Raw genomic sequence first — 21,005 nt, forward strand, 5'->3', positions numbered from 1 at the left:
GATGTCATAGGGTGGGAATCACACAGCACGTGGTCTCTTGACACTGTCTTCCTCCACTCACTGCTGTGCATTGAAGGTTCCTGCACGTCTCTTCCTGACTCGACAGCTCATTTCTCTAAAGTGCTGGGTAATATTCCATTGCCTGGCGGACCCCGGGTTATTTATCCATCCATGGACTGAGGGCCCTCTTGGTTGCTACCGTGATCTTTTTGGGAAAGCACATGATGTCCTGGTCTCTCTGGGATGCAAACCTGTGCAAAGCAGCGTCCTCGCCGTGTGTGTGCTCTACCTGCTGTTTGAGGCGGCGTCCGGGGCCTACGGGCCCTTGAAACATTTCCTGCTGGCCAGGGACAGTCCAGTTTGAAGCCCAGGCCTTGGGGCAGCTCCTAAATGAGACGTCCTTTCCGGACCTCACCTGGGCCTCTGCAGAAAGCAGGGAGCCAGGACCCCGAGGTGCATGTGGAGTGTGACAAAGAGCTTGGCCAACAGTGGGCTGGTCATTTATGCCAGGCGTCCCTTGCCCCAGTTCTCCCGGCCCTGCCCAGCCCTGCCTCATTTAAGACCAGCTCCGGGTGCAGAAGGGGAGGCACAGCCACCCTGTCTGTGGGAGGCGTCTCTGCAGCGGTACGTGTGGGCATCTTATATTTGCTGGTGTGGATAGAGTTGTTACCGTCTCAAGGGTGGGGCTTCCGGACGGAAGGTTTACGGCCCCCACAGGCTAAGTTAGTAGGTGCAGTAGGTGTCGGACCTCTCGGCCATCCCCAGCGTTTCCTTTCCGACTGCAGTGTTCCAGCGCGTCTGTAGTTGGCCTGATTCTGTACTAGTTCATTGAGGCATAGAAGCGTGCTGGCATGAGGTGGGCATGATAGCCACCCGCCATGAGGAGGCCATCATCCCAGCCATCACACGTGTTGGCTTGAGGTGGGCACCTTACCTGTGTCCTCTGGCCCAGATGGCTTTCCCCTGCCCAGGGCCCTGCTGATGATGCTACGCAACCCAGGCTTCCTTTGGCTGTATGTTCAGAGAGCAGATCCCACCTTCCCAGGGAGGCTGCCATGCAGAGGGACTGTGGGCCTGGCCCATTTCCTTCTGCCTTCTGTCCTGCAGAAACTTGGGATTGCAACCTCCACGTCCCCCAGGTCTCAGATTGCATCCCCTGCGTCCCTTAAGTCCAGGATTGCAGCCCCCATGTCCCTCAGGTCTGGGATTGCTGCCCACAATTCCCAGCTCTGGGATTGCAGCCCCCGTGTTCCCCCAGCTCAGATTGTAGCCCCCAGGTCTCAGATTGCATCCCCTGCATCCCTCAGGTCCGGGATTGCAGCCCCTGCATCCCCCAGGTCTCGGATTGAGTCCCCTGTGTCCCCCAGGTCTGGTATTGCTGCCCCCGCGCCCCCAGCTCTCGGATTGCGGCCCCATGTCCCCTAGCTGTTACCCAAGGCCACGGCTCAGCTCACAAAGGAGTTCTCTAACAGCTGCGTCTGCTTTTCCAGACGATGCCCATCAGTAGGTAGTTAGGACTCTTTCCTTGCACGAAACGTCGTATGCATCCGGCTAGCTCATTTTATGTGTCAGCTTGCCTGGGCCACGGATGCAGGTGTTCATTCGCACACTACTTTTGATGTTGCGAAGGTATTTTTTACATGAGACTAACATTTACTTCAGTAGACTTTGAGGAAAGCAGATCTTGCTCTGTGGCCTTGGTGGGCTTCATCTAATCAGGTAAAGGTCTCAGCGAAAAGAAGGAATGGGGCCTCCACACGGTCTTTGGACACCACCTGCAACATCAGCCCTTCCCCGGGGCTCCAGCCTGCTGGCCTATCCTGCAAATTTTGCACTTGTACCTCCACGCATCTGCAATTGCATGAGCCAGTTCCTTAAATGAAATCTCTTTCCTTTCTCTCTCTGTTCCCTATTGGTCTGTTCCCTGCAGAGCCCTGATACCTGCTTTATGTCCCCACACTACACTACAGAAAGTCAGTAAGAGATGCGGGGTCCAAGGCATACAGGGGTCACCCCTCTTTCAGGCATGACGGGGTGCGTTTGAAAACATCTCGTTCCATCATATTGTAGGACTCAGTTGCCAAGCGCCTGCCCTGTGTAAAACAGGCCACCTTTGGCCACACTGCTCCTTGTCAACGGGAAAGATTTCTTGACTTTGAATTCAGTTTTCCGAAGACGTTTCTTGCTGCGTGTGACTTCTTTTAGTTGTAGTGACTATTCCATTGATTTCCCTATAATGTTAATGTCATGGAAACATAGTCATACATGTCTTACAACTTTGTATCCCGTTTTTTTTTTTTTTTTTCACTTCCTCACGTCCCTGTGGCGTATTGAAAACCAGCTCTAAGTGACGGCAAGAGACATGGCTTTGTCCTTAGGATCATTTTATCCCCCAGGAGGTTCTGAGCACGTGATTTATAAAGTGGAGCTTGAATGAGCTGGCCTCCACCTAATACCCTTTATAGTTGGGCATAGGCCCGTATTACCCCTGCCCCCCGCTTTCATTGAGATAAACTTGTCATAAAACATCGTTTCGGTGGATGCACTTAAATGGAAGTTTGGAAGGCTCAGGGCCTCTTTCTGAATGTGGCCGTGGCTCTTTCTCGGCTGAAGAGCCCCTGTTGGTTTGGAGGCAGGTGGATGGCTGGCGGCCGAGTTCGTGGTCCGGAACTTGCTGCTTTTGAGCATGTTCCTGGGGGGCATCTGTTCTCAACCTAAAGCAGGAGGGCCCCACAGCCCTGGATGGTAGCTCCGGATGCCGCCCACTGTCCGTGGCCCCTGTTTGATGGTTCGGACCCCCACCTTCTTCTTTCTGGGCGTGGCCAGTACAGCTTCCCTGTGTCGAGACCCCAGGCCCACCATGGGTGTCTCAGAGCTCCATCCCGGGCTGGTTTCATTCTGTGTGTGACACTGGTCTGTGCCCCACCTGTCCTTGGGCGGCTGCAGCTCACCCTGCTGCAACCCTCCTGTCTGCATCAGCATTGCCCCCGCTGAGCTCACTGGGGAGGACCGAACCTCCAAATCTCCACCCGTCCCCTGTTATTCATGAGTAAACAAGGCATTTCCCCATTTTAAATGGCTTTTTGGAGAAATAGTTGAGCATGCAGTATACCCACTAAATGATACAATTCACTGGTTTTTACTGTCTTTGTGGAATTGGACATGCACCACGGCCCTGTGATTTTAGAGCATTTTATAACCCCCAAAGGAAGCCCTGTGCCCATCAGCCACCCCTCCCCATTCCTTTACCCCCACTGCTTGGCAACTGTCAGTCTACTTTTGATCTCTGTGGCTTTGCCCATCCTACATATTTCATATAAATCGGATCACATACTATAGGGTCTTGTGTGTCTGGCATCTCTCACTGACCATCATGTTTTCAGGTCCGTCCGCAGTGTAGAGTTGATAGAGCGCCCCTCCTTTTCATGGCCTCGTAATATTCCATGGACTGGATGGACCGCATTTCCTTTATTCACTCAACCGCTGATGGACACTCGGCTTGTTCCCACTTTCCTGGCTGTTGTGAATAACACAGCTCTGAGCATTCACACATTCCTATCTGAGCGGACACGGGTTTTCATTTCTTCTGTGTAGATAGATACCGAGGAGGGCAGTGGCCGGGCCACGCGGCATCCCCATGTTTAACCATGCGAGGATTTGCAAGACTGTTTTCCAAAGTGGCCGAGGCATTTTACATTCCCCCTCGCCCCGTGGGACGGCTCCAATTTCCCTACGTTCTCGCCAACACTTGTATTGTGTGTGTGTTTTTTTCCCGCAATTAATAGCCATTCTAGTGAGCGTGAAGCGCTGTCACACAATGCTTTTGGTTTGCGGTTCCCTGATGGCTAGTGATGGTGAGCGTCTTCCTGAATGCTTACTTCAAAGAGGACATGCAATTATCACCAGTTCACAAGGGAGTGGCCGTAAAACACGGGACATTTTCCCAACTGGCAGGGAGCCGAGAACACAAAGCCTTCTTAATGTTTCTTTTTTAGTATATTTTTAAAGAAGACTTGAGTCTATGACCTAAGCTTAGATTTTTTCTTCTATGTTTCTACTTTGAGATCATTGTAATGCACATGCAGTCCTAAGAGAACTTAAGGAGAAATCCTGTGTAGCCTTCATCCAATTTCCCCTCAGTTGATAACATGTTGCTTGGGCTCAGCGATCTCCCTTTTAACATGTGTGCATCTCTGTGCTTCTGGGTTGAGGTCTGTGCACTTCCATTGCATGGGTCAGTTTGTGGATGCCTTTTGAAGTTGCTTTTTCTTTTTCCACTCAGTTGAATTCCCCCGGGGAGTCATTCACGCTGTTGGTCCGACAGGCGGCATTCTTTTGAAGAACACCTGTATAAAGTCTTGTGTAAAAGGACCATCAAACTAAAGAGCTTTCTATTATATAGACAGACCTGCCCTCGGTGTTTTTGTTCGTATACATCTGCATACCCATGGGAGTGTGTCTGTGTCACTAATTCTTAGAAATGAAATTGGCGTGCCAAAGAAAAAGTGCATTTTAATGCTGCACAGCCCTTCCAGCTTGCCTCCTGAGAACATACATTCTTGGTGGAAAATCAGCTGTGCAAGCATCTTATTTTTTTTCTGACGCCTACCCATCCTGCATAGGCCCTCACTGTTCTATATAACTGAGGAAAACTAGTAACTTTCTTTACTCTTATTTTCTTGAATCACGACTGAGTTTCAGCATCATTTTAGATGGGTATATTTTATTCAATATCTGTGAATTCCTTGTTCATTTTTTGGGTCTATTTTTGGTTTTTTTTAGACATTCTCATGTCATTTTGTACAAGTTTTTTGTGTACAAAAAATGCAACCTCAATCCCATGAGCTGCAGTTTGTTGTTGGCCTTTTGACGTTCCTTGAGCTGTTTGTGTGCTGTAGAATGAAATGTCTTTTTATGTGGTCACAATTACACTTTTCTTCCATGACTTCTATATCTTCCTTTGAAAAGCCATCTTTACAATGAGATCGTCTATTAAGAAAGCACACCACCACCAGCCTATTGTATTATTTTTATGATTGAATTTTTGCACTTACATTTTGGAGCCATCTCATACTTATTGTGAGGTGGTCCATGAGCTAGGTGTGCAGAGAGCTGGCACTGTACCCTTTCTCCCAAATGTTGGCCCCCTCACCCAGCCCAGAGGTCAAGCCTCCACGTCAGATTCTCAAAAAAGAACAGTGACCTACCAGCATTCTAGACATAGTGTGGGTTCTGGAAGAGGATCTCTCACTGTGCAAACATGATCCTTCACCAAGTGTATAATGGCTGCTGGTGTTTCTTGCCTTCTTATTTCAGATGCGGGGTTGTGCAGAAACAAATCTGGTGGCAAGCGACTTCACAGCCCACGGTTGTGTTGGGAGGCTGCATCGCTAAGTAGATCTGGGAGGATTTAGTGGGTGAGTGCCTGGTCACGGGGTGGCCTTGTGGTACCATGACCAGCTGGTCCCAGTAACGGCTGGTGCCGCCGAGGTCAGGTTATGGCCACAGCTCACAGATGGCTCAGTCTGTCGTGGCCACTGGAGATGAGCGGACATGTATGAGTTGGTGATGCATGCAGGACGTGAGGTGGAGGGAGTGTGGAGAACAGCAGGTGACCCTCAAGGTGATTTGGAGGGATCCTGTGTATCTGTGTGCAGCCAGGGATTGGAGGGATCTAGGAAGAACTCACCACAGGGACCTCCCTCCAGGCAGGCTGGTGTATCCCTGCATGGGTGTGCGTGCATCATTGTTAGGGTTTGAACTGTGTGGCACCCCCCCCTAAATAAAGGTATATTAGAGTCTTATGCCCAGTATCTGGGAAGGTGGCCTTACATCTGGAAATAGGGTCTCTGCAGATGACCAAGTTAAGATGAGGTCATAGGGGGACCCTGATCTCATAGGATGGGTGTCCCAGGAGGAAGACACAGGGAGAAGATGGTGTCTTCACACATAGGAGAGGGGCCTCAGCACAACCAGCCTGCCCTGGACCTCGGGTCCCAGCCTGCAGAACGGGGAGAGAATCCATCCCTGGGGCTGAAGCCACCCTGTTTGTAGGGGAGCTGTGGAGAAAGCTTCTGCTGTCTTACCGAGTGACATACATGATCATGAACACCAGGAAGGTGGATGCAGGACCATTAAAGGTGCCTCTGCTGAGGTCTCACTCAGAATTAAGCAGGTGTTAGAAACTGGAGGGAGGCCATCTTGGTATAAAGTGGCAGAGAACTTGGCCAAATCATGTGCTTATGTTTTGCAGAAGGTAGAACTTAATATGCAATATGCTTGGATATTTAGCTGAAGAGACTACCTGGCAATGTGTAGACGGCGGGGACTGGATTTTCGCTGCTTGTAGGGAGATGCAACAGGACAGACAGACATTAAAAAAGGGGGTTGTAACTGGAAAGGAACCAGACCTTGAGGATTTACAAAATTTCTTACCCTGTCCATCTAGCGTAAAATGATGACATGCACCTTGGACGGAACACCAACGGTGTGGCTGGACAGCTGTTTGCTAAAGAATTAGGTCTGCGATGTGTGAATCCCATTGACCATCTCAGCGGAAATGCTGTCAGTTTGGACTCAAATGATGTGCACTTTTACTATAAGTATATTCCAAATAGTGCATGGGTTATATAGTTAAACACTAAAAAATGGCTCCTTGTTTTTCTGAAGTGCATTCTAAATATGTAAATATCTATATCTTTATCTCTTGCTCTATAGCAAGCGAGCGAGCGAGAGAGAATGTGTCTGTGAGAGAAAGAGATTGATTTGTCTGAAGGAATTGGCTCATGCAATTATGAACACTTGTTAAATCTGAAACCTGCAGGGTAGCACAGCAGGCCAGAAACCTGGGAAGACATGCAGTTTCAGTCTGAAGGCTGTGTGCTGGAGAATTCCTTCCTGCTTGGGGGAATATCTGTCTCTGTTCTGGTTAAACTGTCACCTGATTGGATGAGACCCACCCACGTTTTGGAGGAAATATCCTTTACTCAAAGTCAGCTGATTTAAATGTTAATCTCACCTGCCCCCCACCAAAATCCAACAGTTTTTGAAAACACTCAGAATAATGTCTGACCACATATCTGGGCACCAGGGTCCAGCCATGCAGGCACACGAAGTGAACTGTCCCGGGAGCTATTCGTGCCATCAGGGAACACCTCTGTGATATTGTTGTTTGTGGTGCTCGGAAGAAACCAGACAGAGACACGTTGCCAGTGCCAAGGACTTGGGGATGTGACAGCCTGATGCTTGGCCCATTTTGGGATGGGACAGGCTGGGATTGGCCCTGTGACGGGGCTGGGTGCCCAGCATCTGGGTGTACGGCTTGCGCTTGGCATGGCTGACCTTGAGTCCCTTGACCTCGGCAGTTCCTTCACTGGGTTCCTGTGGCCTCCCGTGTATGGTGGACATCTGGGCAGACGTGGCATGTTTGGGGTGCATCGGGTACCCACACATCTCCCCTGACCACTTGATACTTATTTTCCTTGCATTTCCCATGGCTTTCTTGCTGTGGACCAAGGGACTTGTGAGGAACTGTCTGTGACAGGGAAGTGGAATCTCTGTTCCTCTCAGTTCTGGTGAGGGGGTAACGAGAGAACAGGGCCTTTGCTCTTGTATAAGAAAAAGGCTCCTTGAAACTAGTCCATCGCCTGAGCTCAGTAACGGTGAAACCTTCATGAACTTGCCGTAAATCAGCATGAAGGTGACGTGAAACGGCGTGTTTAAACGCGTGTGTATATATGCATTTATGGAGTTTAAGTACAATTGTTGATCCTCAACACCATGAGGGTTGGGGTGCTGACCCACACACGCAGTTGAAGAATCCATGTATAAGTTTTGACCCCCCAAAATCATAACTATGAAGAGCCTTCCATTGGCCAGAACCCTTACCGACAACACAAACCGTCAATGAACACGTATTTTGCATGTACTGTATACTGTATTCTTAGGATAAATAAGCTAGGAAATGTTCTGATGGTTGCCAGTCTCCAAAAATGTTTCCAATATATTTATTGAAAAAAAAAATGCACCTCTCAGTGGGCCCGTGGTTCAAACCCATGGTGTTAAGGGTCAGCCTGTGTGTATAGATAAGCACCCATGTGCTGAACTTGGTGTCACTGCCCCCTCCTGATACGTTATGGGGTCAGCCTGGCCCTTCAGGTCTCTCTGTCTATGAAAAAAATAGCCCTATTACAGCCCGATGGGGATTCGGAGGAAATGGCGGTTCCTGCTTGCACGGCTGTGATGAGGAAGGGGGAGCCTGCACATTGCACACTGAGAAGTTGCACGTGGCGGGAAGCCGGCGCATTGACGGAGGGAGACGTGATGGTGCAGAGAAGGCAGATGCAGCGGGTCAGCGGGCGTGGGGTCTGCCTGGGACGCAGGTGGGCCCCAACACTTTGCAGGACCCGCACTTAGTGGCTTTACCCCCCACCTGCTTGCCCAGCTGCATCCATGCCCCCCATCCATCCAAGCAGATGCTCCTCAGAATTGCCTCTTTCTGGACCCGCCCGTGACCTCCTCTACTGAGGATGCCCTCTTGTGCTGGAAACATGCCCAGTCTTCCAGGACTCCCATGCCCCTGTGCACATACCTCCCCCAGACCTTCTTTACCTCCTGCCTTCTCTCTGGGGGGGGCGCATGTTTGCTCAGCCCCCACTTTTCCACCTCTCAGGCCCCCCTAAGCCCTCCAGAGCATCTCTCCGTGCTCCATCAGGAATCCTTGAATTCATCTCGAAAGGCTTTGGAGGTGCGTCTTCCTCCAGCAGTTTCCAGATGTGCCTGGTGTAGACCGAGGAAGGAGGCGTTGTGCTTGAGGGCCGGCCGGAGGGCCGGGTGTATCCCGATCCAGGGGCCCAATATTGCAAAATTCGCACGTGCAACTTAGGACAGCTGAGAGTAGGGAGACGGGTGCCTGTCTCTACTGCTCCTGAGCTTCAGCACCTCACAAGAGACACGGTGCTTTCCCAACAGGAGCGGGTGTGGACGAATTGCCCTACTCCGGATTCCAGCTGTTGATATTGTTCATCGTCCAAGGTGCCCGCCAAGGAAGGATTTTCCCCTGCCTTCTAGGAGGCATCCTGTGACTTTTCCAGGCGTCGCCAGTTTACCTGGGCAGCCTCAGATGCGTCAGCACCTGTTTCCTAATCTCTGATCTGCGCCCATCCCAAAAGTGTGTTTTGGGTTGGCTTTTTCGAGGTGGGACATAGGTTGCCCTGGCTGTTGGAGGTTGCGTAGAGTTTTCTGCACTCTGTCCCCTGACAGTGCGGACTCGGGTGTGTGGTCTGCAGCTAGTCTGAAAGCACAAATCTCGGGATGCGAGCCCTGCACCGCAAACCCTCTTTTCTCTGCTGCGCATCTGAGATTTTGTGCTCCAAAATTCTCGTAGGGAATTTCAAAACAAGCCCTGTGTGTTGCAGCTCTGACGTGCTGGGTTTAGTCCTGCAGAACCAGAAACATGGGGGTGTCCTGGTGCTTCCCACAGATGCGTGTTTGTGCAGAAGGAAATGCTCATTTTTAGTAGTTAGAGTGAGACTGTGCCGGACCCTGTGCAGATATTTGCAGAGCCCCCCTTGCCCCTCTGTGGCATGGGGGGCTTCACCATCCACCCAAGTGCTCAAGGATCCCTTCTTTCAAAAGGAAACATGCATGGGTGGAGGCAGGCATCTGAGCAAAGAGAAGGAGAGAAGGGACGTGGCCTCCACAGACCCCTCGATCCCACTTAGCTGAGTTCCAGCACGGTGTTAAAGTCTCAGCCCGTGTGGAGCGATTTATTTTAGAAACTGGCTGATAAACCAACACACACACAGACTTTGCACAGCCCGGAGGCTGGGAGCTCAAGATGCAGGTGCTGGCAGATTCGGTGTCTGTGAGAATCTAAGTCTTGTTTTGTGGACGGCGGCTCCTCGCCGTGTCCTCATGTGGACGAGGGGCCGGGGACTCTTTATAAGGACATAATCTATAGTGGGGGCTCTACCCTGGGGACCTGATCACATCCCAGAGCTCCCCCCTTCCTGACCCCATCCCGTGGGGGGTTAGCATCGCACACACGGATTTGAGGGACAAAAGCCCTATGCGTAGGGAATGGATTTTGCTCTTTTAGGGTGTGAGGGTGGCGGCCTCGTGGTTAGCTCGTTGATCTAGTCACTGCACATTCACTGTTCGCGGGCCTTGCACCCGGCACCGGGCTGGGCAGTGGGGTTCAGGCCTCCAGGACAAGGTTCCTGTCTCTTCTCCCTGCTGGCCTCGCGTCGGAGCCCAGCCAGGTGGCAGGCCGGTCACATGTGCAGCCCCAGTGCGTTAACCACCAGCGCAGGGTCGATTAAGCTGCTCTTTCATCCTCCCATCAGAAAGGAGCACCTTTGGGTCTGTAGGTTCGAGACAAACTGTGACCATAAATGGCCCTCGTGACGCAGGCACCTTGTTTGACGACGCAGGCACCTTGTTTGACGGCTTGGAGACCCCCTGCTTTGGGGCAGGTCGTCGGGGACGCCAGTCCCATGATTTAAAGTTCATGTTGGTTCACGGCCTCTTGTCACTGTGGTGTTTGCATCTTGTCACATGACATTCACATGAAATATCTCGTCAAAACAGGTCTGCAACGCCTTACTCACTGAGAATGTGATTAATGGAAAATGGTCATTTATGCTCACTTAGGTTTGGGAAATACAGAAGGCCGCAAAGAAGGAAATTAAAATCAACCTCATTATTCGTGGGCTGTCTTTCCTGCTGAGAAAATGTTCAGGTTTCCTCCCTTATAGATACTTCCTGTCTCTCCTGAGATTCCAGGGACCTGGGGATGAGACCGTTGGATATTATCCATGACTCCTGGAACTTCTGAGTTCTTTTTTTGACTTTTTGAAAAATGTTCTCTCTGAGTTGCAGCTTGAATATTTTCTAGTCATTCACTTTCAAATTTGCTGGTTTTTTTTTTTTTTTTTTTTGTGCCTGAATTGTATCGAGTCTCCCAGTAAGCCTTTGAAAGAATTATCTCCAATATCAATTTTTCCTTTTAACATGTATTTTATATATAGGAGCCATGTAATATTTAAATATTACACATTTGCATAAAAAGGAAAATATTTATTTTTATGTGATGAAATAATCACATTTTACTTATTTTCATAAAATACAGAAACTAAGATTTGAAACGTGAAATTTTTACATAAGTAAGACATTAAATATAAATGTGTAACATTTTAAATGTACACATAAAACGTTTACATAAATAACACATTAAGTATTTATAAATATTTAAATATAAGTAACGTTTTCAATGTATAAATACAATTTTTACATAAATAAAACATTAAATATTCATAAGTACTTAAGTATAAATAACATTTTAGATGTAGAAATATAATTTTTTACATACACAAGACATTAAATGTTTATAAGTATTTAAATATAAGTATACATTTCATTTATATTCATATAAAACACATACACTATATATTTTTTTCCATTTTTTTCCTTAGCAGTACCGTGAAAACATCTCAGGGCGGTCAGCGTGCCGTGGGTGGGAGCGTTTGGGGACCTCTGTTGTAGTCTCTTCTGTGCCCACTGTTGGGCTGGGCCCCTTCGCTTTGTTCTGAGGTTGAAGGGGGGCCCCACCTGGGAGGGTGAGGCTGCTGCCTGCTTTGCATGGGTAGGACTTGGAGCTGCAAGATGTGCCTTCTCGGTAAGGGCACCAGCAGGCAGAGCCCTCACGTGCACAGTGAGCGCTGCACGGTGCTTAGGACACGTTCAGATCTTGTGGCTGAGTTTGTGGGAGGGGTGATGATGACACACAGCTGTGATGTCCCAGACCTGTGGTGTCATGGAGCTGTGGTGTCATCATGGAGCTGTGATGACATACACCTGTGATGTCTCATGGCGCTGTAATGTCACAGGGCTGTGATGTCATCATGGGGCTGTGGTGACATACACCTATGATGTCATGGAGCTGTGATATCACAGAGCTGCGATGTCATGGAGCTATAATGTCACAGAGCTATGAGGTTATGGAGTTGTGATGATATACACCTGTGGCATCACTGACGTGTGATACCACAGACCTGTGATGTCATGAAGTTGTGATGTCATGGAGTTGTGATGATATGCACCTGTGATGTCACAGAGCTGTGATGACATGCAACTGATGCCATGGAGTTGTGTTATGGAGCTGTGATGTCACTGAGTTGTGATGTCACAGAGTTGCGATGTCATGGAGCTGGGATGCATGGTTGTACGGCAGGCCTTGGGAGGCAGGTTCTTGGTTGGACCCCATGCTCCTCCTCCTCTCAGACCGGGTCCTGGAGGTCTGGTCTAGACAGGGAGGCCATGCTCAGCAGTGCCTTGACTGTGGGGCCGTCCCGGAGTGAACACTCCCTGCAACCTCAGGAGCCTGAGAAGGGACCCGTTTAGGGTGCTGTGCATCTTCCCAGGGCCTACAACCACATGAGGGTGGGCCTCCCTCTGGGAAGAATCAAGCCTGGCTGCCTGGAAACCTGATGGGGGGCCCAAAGGAAGCACTTGGGGTCCACAATGCCAGAGTCCCAGCCAGGGACCTGCTCTTTCTGGTGTACCTCCCATGGGAAATGTTGACTGCACCACGGGGGCATCCTCACAGCCCTAGGGAAGATACCCATGCTGTGCATCACTCTTGGGCCTTCTCTTTGCAGGGTTGCTTCATGTCGGTGCACGAATGCCCCCTGTGGTGGTGGATGGCATGGGAAGGGAAGCTCGCATCATCCCCACTTACTGGAAGCATGTTCTGATGCATGACTCCAGCCTGGCCTCTGGCCGGCAGGTGGAATTTCTCTGGGCAGCTCAGGCCACTGGGGGCTGCTCACTGCCCATCTGTGATGGTGGGGACGGAGCATGGGCCCAGGTTCCCGGCAGGGTGCACTGGTTGTCCATGTGCCGGATGCCGTGGTCCCTAACGCTGGCTTCTCACTGGGGTCTACCTTGTGTGTTCAGGGTGGGTTCCTACAAGCTACCTTGCTGGACTGAAGGATCAGTGTATTTCCAGAGGCACCCAGCATTCCTCAGTGTCCCCTCCTGGCCTTTAGCCATTCTGTACTCCCCCCTGCTGTGTATGTGAGCACCTAGTCCCCACCGCGATGCCAGAGAAGCCGTTGGAGCATTTCACCATTTGCCAATCTGACACGTCATGATAACAGTGTCTCGGCAGAGATTGAACGACCACCTCTGTTATTGGGTGCCAGTCTTTCAAGGGCCGTGTTGGTATATTTTCACATAAAAATGTGTGTGACATTTGCCTTTTTCCTCCATGAAGCATTTGCTCTCTTCTTGGTTTATAAGAACTCTTTACATATTAGGAAAGTAGCCCTTTGAAGGTGATGGCAGGTCACCATTTATTTTTAACTTGTCTTCTGGTGGTTTTTCTTACCATATGAAATTTTTCTAGTTGTTAAATGTATTTATTTGTTGTGACTTTGATGTGTCATTAGGTGGGTGTTCCCAACGCCATCGTTAAAAATCAGTGTGTTTGTACTTTCTTGTCATGCTCACCATTTCACATTTTCCCCTTAAGAGTTTATTTTGGTTTGCTCCACAACATATGGTTCTAACTGTCTCTTTTTCCAAACGTCTGTTTAGGCGCCCTGACAGCATGTATTACAAAGCCCATCTTATGTCCTTTATCATATGCTAAGGCTCCCAGGGCTGCCCTATTCCTGCAGATACCAAACGACTCATTCAGGAGCATGCCTTTAAAATGCAAACTAACCGGTCCGGAGCCCCCACCTACCACCTCCTCTACCCCACCCCGCCCACCATGACCTCCCAGGACCAGGTCCCAGAGAACTAGGGGCAGCCCCTACGTCCAAACACCTGCTGATATTATTTCTAAAGCTTAGCCTGCTTCTCCGGCTCCTTCCTGCAGAAACCACACAAATGATACGAGTAAAGGCTCCTGTCTGCACTCTACTTGTCAACCTTACCATGATTCTTCCTCTGCAGTTTTCCCTCGACAACCGGAACGTGTTGCCGTGGTGACCGGAGGGACAGATGGCATCGGCTATGCTACGGCCAAGTACCTGGCGAGACTCGGCATGCATGTTATCCTAGGTGAGGGTTCTATTACAGTTCGTTTATTGTACCGCTAACGTGACGCTTCACCTCGAGCATGTGTATATACTCATTTGCTTACAGTAAATGCAGTCAGAGGCTGAAGACGTAAGCATTGATATTATAAGTGCCAAAAGGGTCAAAAATGTGGGTAAATACTCTTTTGGAAGTGAACATAGGCATTGCCTGAAGATTGATCTTATTTTGTGTGTGCGTGATTCCCTGGGAAGAGCAACAATAAATCGGAATTAATTTGCTAGGGCTGCCATAATAAAGGACCTCTATCTATCTGTCTACCTGTCTGTCTGTCTGTCTATCTATCTATCTATCTATCTATCTATCTATCTATCTATATTTTAACTCTTTGTTGTAAACTCTTTTTTCTTTTGGAAAGGACATTCCATAATAGGGAGGCCTTAAACCACAGACATTATTGTCTCCCGTCCTGGAGGCTGGATCCCAAGATCAGGGCTGGGCCTCCTGGGCGTGTGGACACCGACCTCTCCCCGTGTCCTCGTGGGGTCGTCCTTCTGTGCGTGTCTGTGTCCTCTCTTCTTAGAAAGACACCAGTCCTATGGGCTCAGGACCCACCCCATGACCTTACTTACCTTGAGCACCTCTTACCTCTCTTCCGATGCTTTCCTCAGTAGGAAGAGTGAGTTTCTTATCCTTGCAAGGTGGTGACCATGCCGGGCTTGCCCTGCCACCGGGGTGGACGCCCCCAGCTTTCTCTGACCGCATCCTTCATTTTCGGGAACATGCAACCCCCAGATAAAGGCAAGTTATTATTATGTTCTGTCTTTGATGACCAGAACATTTAGAGATGGAAGATAGCTTTTGGGGTCTTTCCCCAGGGCAGGGAGAGTCTCCAAGCAAAGCCTTGGGACTGTGGGACTTTCCATTTCTTGAAGGGACTGGAAGGTACAGATTGTTTTCACAGCTGCATCGTCCTGATGTCTGTGCCTGTGAACTTGTTGAAGGCAGTGACAGCTTATATAGTCCAAAGCACCCCCGAAAGATGTCCTTTGCCATATTTATCTTAGGTCTTCCACTGGAGACAAGAGATCTCATATATATAATTGTTGCAAACTCTTTTTTCTTGTGGAAAGGACATTGCATAAATTAACTCGGGGCGCTTGTCGAAGCCACAGAGCACATAACATGGACTAAAAGCTGGAATATAATCGCAGGGCCGCTTGCTTGTTAGCTGGCACGGGTAAATGAAAACAGAAGTGTGTGTGTGTATGCCACATGCAGAAGGGGGGAAGAAAAGGACTCCTCACTGACATTTTGCCTGAGTCCTAAAGACGACGCTCCTGTAGGGGACGCGTCTCCCGCGGGTCCTGGGCCCAGGTCGGGCGGTGGTGTGGGCTGGCCCTGCCTCTTGGGCTCTTCGCCTCCCGGGCCAGGTGTCGTGGCTGGTGCTTCCTGCCACCTGCCCACTCTTGGGGTGCCAGGAGCTTCGCACGTGCACCTGTGTTCTTGGGGTACCAGTGGTCACCCCCTTCTGCTGAGGCTCCTCGTGTCTCATTCCTGCAGCGAGGCTGGTAAGCTGTCTTAGTTAACGCCCGGGTGTTCACAAGCACCAACGCCCAGAAAGGCATCAGGGTCTTCTGAGCTTCCCCCTGCGAACGTCAGCCCCGCTAAGCACACCTTAAAACGACACCTGTGTGCGACAATATTTGGAAAATCGAACCCCCGCCCTTCAACCCCATCTAGCTACGAAGATGTTCAAGAAACCTTGTAACCCCACATTTCCAAGGCTTTATTTCACCGTGACAACCTGCATGCAGAAGGACCTTCTCTGCTAGCGTCCCCTGAATCGTACCTGCAGGTTGTCACGGAGTCTCCGGTAATGGGGTGAGGATCCCACGTCCAGGCTGAGGACCTCGGGTGACCGTTTTCCCAGCTCGGGGCGTCAGCACCAGCGGGGTGGGCCTTGACTCAGAGCTTCTTTGCAAGTTCTATTTCTCGCAATCCGCCAGCATTTTTAGGCGTCTGCTGTTCTGGGCTCCGATGTGTTCATTGCCACCAGTAGCCTTGTGACCCTGAAATCACTGAAAACCCCAGTGTCCCCATCAGTGGCCACTTTTTGCCCATCCAGGCTAAAGAAAACATGTCTCCTGTCGACAGGTGGGACAGGCCAGTCTGGTCTGGCGGCCAAATTCCACCCCAGACCCAAAGGAGAAGCCATCCGGGGCTCCCGTCAGGGGTGGGTTTTGCATCTCAAGAAAGCATGCGTTTGTCTTGGAGCGTGTCTGCATGGCCTGACCGCTCAACATATGTTTTCTTGTCGTTTTAGCTGGAAATAATGACAGAAAAGCCGAAGAAGCCGTGAGGAAGATAAAAGAGGAAACGCTGAATGAGAAAGGTACTGCTTGGGAGTCCAGGGTGGTGCTTGGTCTGCATCTGTGTTCACGGAGGAGCGGCCGTCCCCCCCGTGTGCAAAAAGGGCCAGGGACGGTGGTAGACCTATTCTGGGGGAGCTTTGTTTCTACTGCTCTTGTTTTGGGGGTTTTCTGATTTCTGGGTGGGGGCCTCCGGGGTGTTGGTTCTGCGAGTAGGTGCATCTACTTCTGTAGAAAAATCCAGCAGGGACCTGCCCCATGAGACATTCATCCCTGTCCAAATTGGATCCCATGGTCCTGTCTACCTGTTCAACCCGAGGGGTGCACACGTGTGTGTCTGTCTCCAGCTCCTTTCCTGATTCTGTGCGCTCCTGAGGCTCTCTGAGCCGTGCGTGTGCCTCTGTTTACTTAAACAACATGCATGTGTCTGTCTGGGTCCGTGGGGTCCATCCTGCAGCTCTGAGCGTATCCTAAAACTGGAGCCTCCCGCAGCCGTGCTCCTGTCATTCTTCCTGGTAAAGGACAGAAGGGAAAGCGAGGGAGGGCGAGACATGGAGTGTGTGCCCGGCTGCGCCCACCGAGGTCACGCGAGGCAGCCTGGAGACACCCCAAGTCCCCTCTGCCCAAGGCCGGGTGTTCGACGTCCCAGCCACCTGCAGGGCCCTTCCCGGCAGGATTCTTTCCACCTTGGGACACAACATGCCGGTTCTGCCAGAGTGCAGAGCCCAGCTTTCTCTGCGACACCAACGAGAGGCACTTGCTTTGCCCCCATTACCAGCCCTGGGGCAGGCAGAGATGAGCGTGGTGACAGCTGACACCTTTACCCGCGTCCTGTGAGCTGGGGTGCAACTTCTGGTCCCCATTGTGCTTTTCCTGGACCTGCGGGGTCCCCGAGAGTAGGTTAGAAACACAGATTCCCAGGCTGTGAGTCACTGCCTCTGGGACGGGGCCCTGGGACCCGCGTTTCCCCACGTCCTCTGCAGTCCCCCGTGGGGTCTCCTGGTTAATAGTCTCCACTGTCATGAATCACCATTTCCAGACCCGCTTTAAAGTGGAATCTCACAGGAGGCAGTCCACGCCGAAACCAGGATGTGCTCGGCAGCCCTGATGTATCGGAGGGCAGAACTTTGTAGACTGCGTCCTTCAATGGCTGGGTGGCTTCTCTTCTGTGCGTTGAGATTCCGGTTTGGGTGCAGAGCCCTGTGGGTTAAGGGAAAGATCTCCCCTTGGTGCAGAAGAGGAGGCTGAGGGCGGGAGTGAAGGGGGTCGTGAACCTAGTCACCCCAGCCTGGGACAAGGGCGTCCCTGCAGGGAGCCGTTACACCCGTGTCCTTAAAGCTGGTGCCGTATCACCTGGCTGCTCCTGTTCCTTCCTTCCTGTCAGATGCAAGCAGATCCGTGAAGTCAGCATCTGGGAGAAGACAGTTTGGTACATGACCAACAAGGCACATGCACCAGGCTTCCCAGCCTCAGCCCGTGGGCGTGCAGTGCACCTGCACCCCATTTCCTGCCAGACCCCTGGGCATCTGAGTTTATGTAAAGGGCGGATGCCTTCTGTAGAAGTGTGGCTGTGCGTCCGTGGCAGGGGAGGGAAGCAGCCCAGCTTTGACCCTTCTGCTTCTTAGAGCAGGACTGGCAAAGACCAGAGGGTGCGCTCGGGTCATGCTGAGCCCGGCCTGGAGACGGACCTTGGGGCCCAGGATGACTCTGCATACCGGCTGGGTGGGCAACCCCTGAGGTCGGGATGCAAGGTTTTCCAGATGGGGAGCTATGGGTGAGCACCCAGCCTTTGTTGGTACTCATCTTCCTACAAACACAAGAGGACCCCATCTGGGTCAGGGTGTGACCCAGAGCTGAGCTCACCCAGCCCTGCAGAGATGATTCCCTGGGGACCAGCCTGCACCCGGTGCACAAGACCCTGGTAACCCGGGATCCTTGTCCACATGACCCTGGTAACCCGGGACAGTCGCAGGCCAGGAGGAGCCCCACCTGTTTGGTGCCTGTGCTCCTCCATGGCCCCTGCAGAGGCTAACCACAGCCCTTTCTTTTTCTAAGCAAGTCAGCACACATCCCAGTGACATCAGCCCACGTTACTGTCAAGAATGGCTATTTCTAAATGCCTCTCAGCTCTTTCCCAACTCCTCCTCTCCTGCTATACTTGACCCATTTTCCTTAGTCTTGGGTTGACTGCTTCATCCGTACTGTCTGGCACTTTGTGCCCTTGAAGTTGTGCTCAGCTGCGACCACTGGGATGGGGTGGGAGGCTCCCTGTGCCTGGGAAGCTCGTGAAGTGACACTTTGGTGCTTGAAACCAAGTCAGTGTGATGTGTTTCCCTCTGTAGAGATTTGACAGGGAAGAGAGTTTGAATAACTCTCCATCTTGGGTCCCTGGTGCCAAAATCTTACTGTTCTTGAGTAATAAACTGAACAACAGCACAGAAACAACAAAAACTCATTATAAGGGCCCAGTGAACCCAGGAGGGAATACAGGACAATTTAGATACTCTTACAAGTATGAAAGGAAGGTAAATTCTGTTTCGTACGCCTCACCATAGACTCACACAAGCCACAGCGGAATTTCCTAATCCTAAATCTTAAGCCTGGTGATCTGGTTGGAGACGTGGCATCCGACCTTTTCTTCTCAAAGGAAAAAGGCTTCCTGGGCTCTGTGTCAAAATCCATATTTTTCTCCCTCAAGAATGTCTTCCTTACCAATGTACATCCTTCCACGTATTAATGTGCCAGTGACCCCTTGATCCGTGTTGGTTGGAAAGAAAGACCAGCTGTTCGGTCCAAGTGCCTTGTCCAGATATCAATGTCTGGTTCGCTTATATTGAAAGAAAACAGTGGTCACGTCCTCCTCAGCCTGACAGGTCAGGAAAAATCCACTGTAGTGCACTTACCTGTGAGGCATTTTTACTTGAAACTATGTCTCTGTGAACGGTAATCTTTGGGTTATCCCACGAAATATGAAATACTTACTTTGGTTGCAAAAATAAACAAATACCATGGAGTTGGTGTTCACCGTGGTCCCAGGTCATATACTGTCTGGATAGGCATCTGCTGGTCTCTGTCGTGCAAGGCAGAATTCCTATCTGCAGTGTAGACGTGCCTGGAGGCAGGTGGACACCTGCAATCTTCCACCTGTAGAGTCCTTGATTTTGTAGATGATCCTGTGGACCTTGATTAATGTGGAGAAACTCGAGTGGGTGTTGGTGGCATGCATGTCTTTCTCTCTCCCCGTGCGTCATTTGTCTTGACTGTGTAGAGCTCTGGACATCTCATTTCCAGGAGCAATCACTTCCAGAACCTTTGTCGGTTAATGAGATTCCTGAGAGACATTGTCACGAGATTCTGGATATATAGGTAAGTCTGGCATAGACTCAAGACTACCTGGGTCTGCCCTAGTTAGCATCAAACTGCCTTTCTCAGTGAAGTTTCTCATACAAGAACCCTTTCGTCTTTAATTCACGTTCTGAGTTAGCCAGAGGCAGGCGTGCCAACATAGAGAGATACCCAGACCGACGGGCAGGTGATGTCCTGTGGATAATTGCGAGAGTTAGAAGGTCATTGTGTCTTTTCTGAGGGCATGCACAGAGGAGCTGAGGACTTTCTGGAAATTTAGTCTGCTCTCACAGTTCTCACCGTGTTGCCTGTATTCAAGGTTCTTCATACCTCAGGGCTGCAATGATCAATTTTAACCTTTTGAAGCCCTAGGAAGGCACGTTCCACGAGAGAGGGCTACTGTGTGCCTGGTCATGTCCATAAATGCTCATGTGGTTAAAATAAAGATAAAGAAATAACCGTGTTGTTCAGAGAGAAAGCAGTGGTTTTTGTTAGTCGAGCGAGTTAACCCATCGCCTGGCTGCCTCCCCGCACTCTGTCTGTGAAACACAAACCAGTTGTACATGGGGAGGCCCATCCTGCTGGGTTCCCCCCGACCAGGAGGAAGGTCCCCAGAATGGTGGTGCTTATGTGATGCAAGCTGGCACCCCCGACTCGAGAGAATGAGCCTCAGACCGTGGTGCTGCCTCACTGTCCGTTCCTAGAAATTCGCGAGTAGTGTTGTAATTCTTAGGGAATGAGGATGATGGCAGGAGGATCTGGATGTGTTTACGAGCCTGGATGGGGGCGGCAGGCGCATTCAGCAGGTCTTAGGACATCACTTAGAGTCGCTGTTCTGCATGGATCAGGACATCATTGTGGAGGGGTGAATAAACAGAATGTGGCCGGGTCACACTGTGGAATATTACACAGCCATAAAAAAGGAGGGAGTCCTGGCCTATGCTACACTGTGCCTGGACCTTAGGACATGATGTTGAGTGAAATGAGCTGGTCACAGAAGGACGCACCTGTGGTCTCTCACCCGTAGGACTGACTTTTCTATGTGAAGACTTGTGGCTCCCACAAGCTTGAGAGGGACAGCCAGGCCCCACGGAGCCACCCTGTTCTCTCTTGTAGGAGTCACCCCTCTTCCCCCTGCTGCCTCCTTTACACATTCTTCACCTGGCCCATGTCCCAGAGCTGTGGGACCTACCCCACACCCCACCCTGCCCTCTCTGAACTTCTGTACTTGGGGTACCACTC

The 21,005-nt window shown here is 50.6% G+C and overlaps 1 protein-coding gene across 3 annotated transcripts in view; it reads left to right on the plus strand.

The window, feature by feature from the left end:
• The window catches only part of LOC130682170 (dehydrogenase/reductase SDR family member on chromosome X-like), a 108,319-nt gene that overhangs the window by 13,928 nt on the left and 73,386 nt on the right, over positions 1-21,005 (plus strand). For 2 of the 3 annotated variants that reach the window (XM_057496323.1, XM_057496325.1), the window contains exons 2-3: positions 13,963-14,070; positions 16,373-16,441. In XM_057496323.1, coding sequence (XP_057352306.1) covers positions 13,963-14,070; positions 16,373-16,441 — 177 coding nt within the window. The remainder of the gene's footprint in view (positions 1-13,962; positions 14,071-16,372; positions 16,442-21,005) is intronic. The other variant, XM_057496324.1, reaches the window with a different exon arrangement.

Source organism: Manis pentadactyla, chromosome Y (assembly GCF_030020395.1).
Source record: "Manis pentadactyla isolate mManPen7 chromosome Y, mManPen7.hap1, whole genome shotgun sequence".
Lineage (NCBI taxonomy): Eukaryota > Metazoa > Chordata > Mammalia > Pholidota > Manidae > Manis > Manis pentadactyla.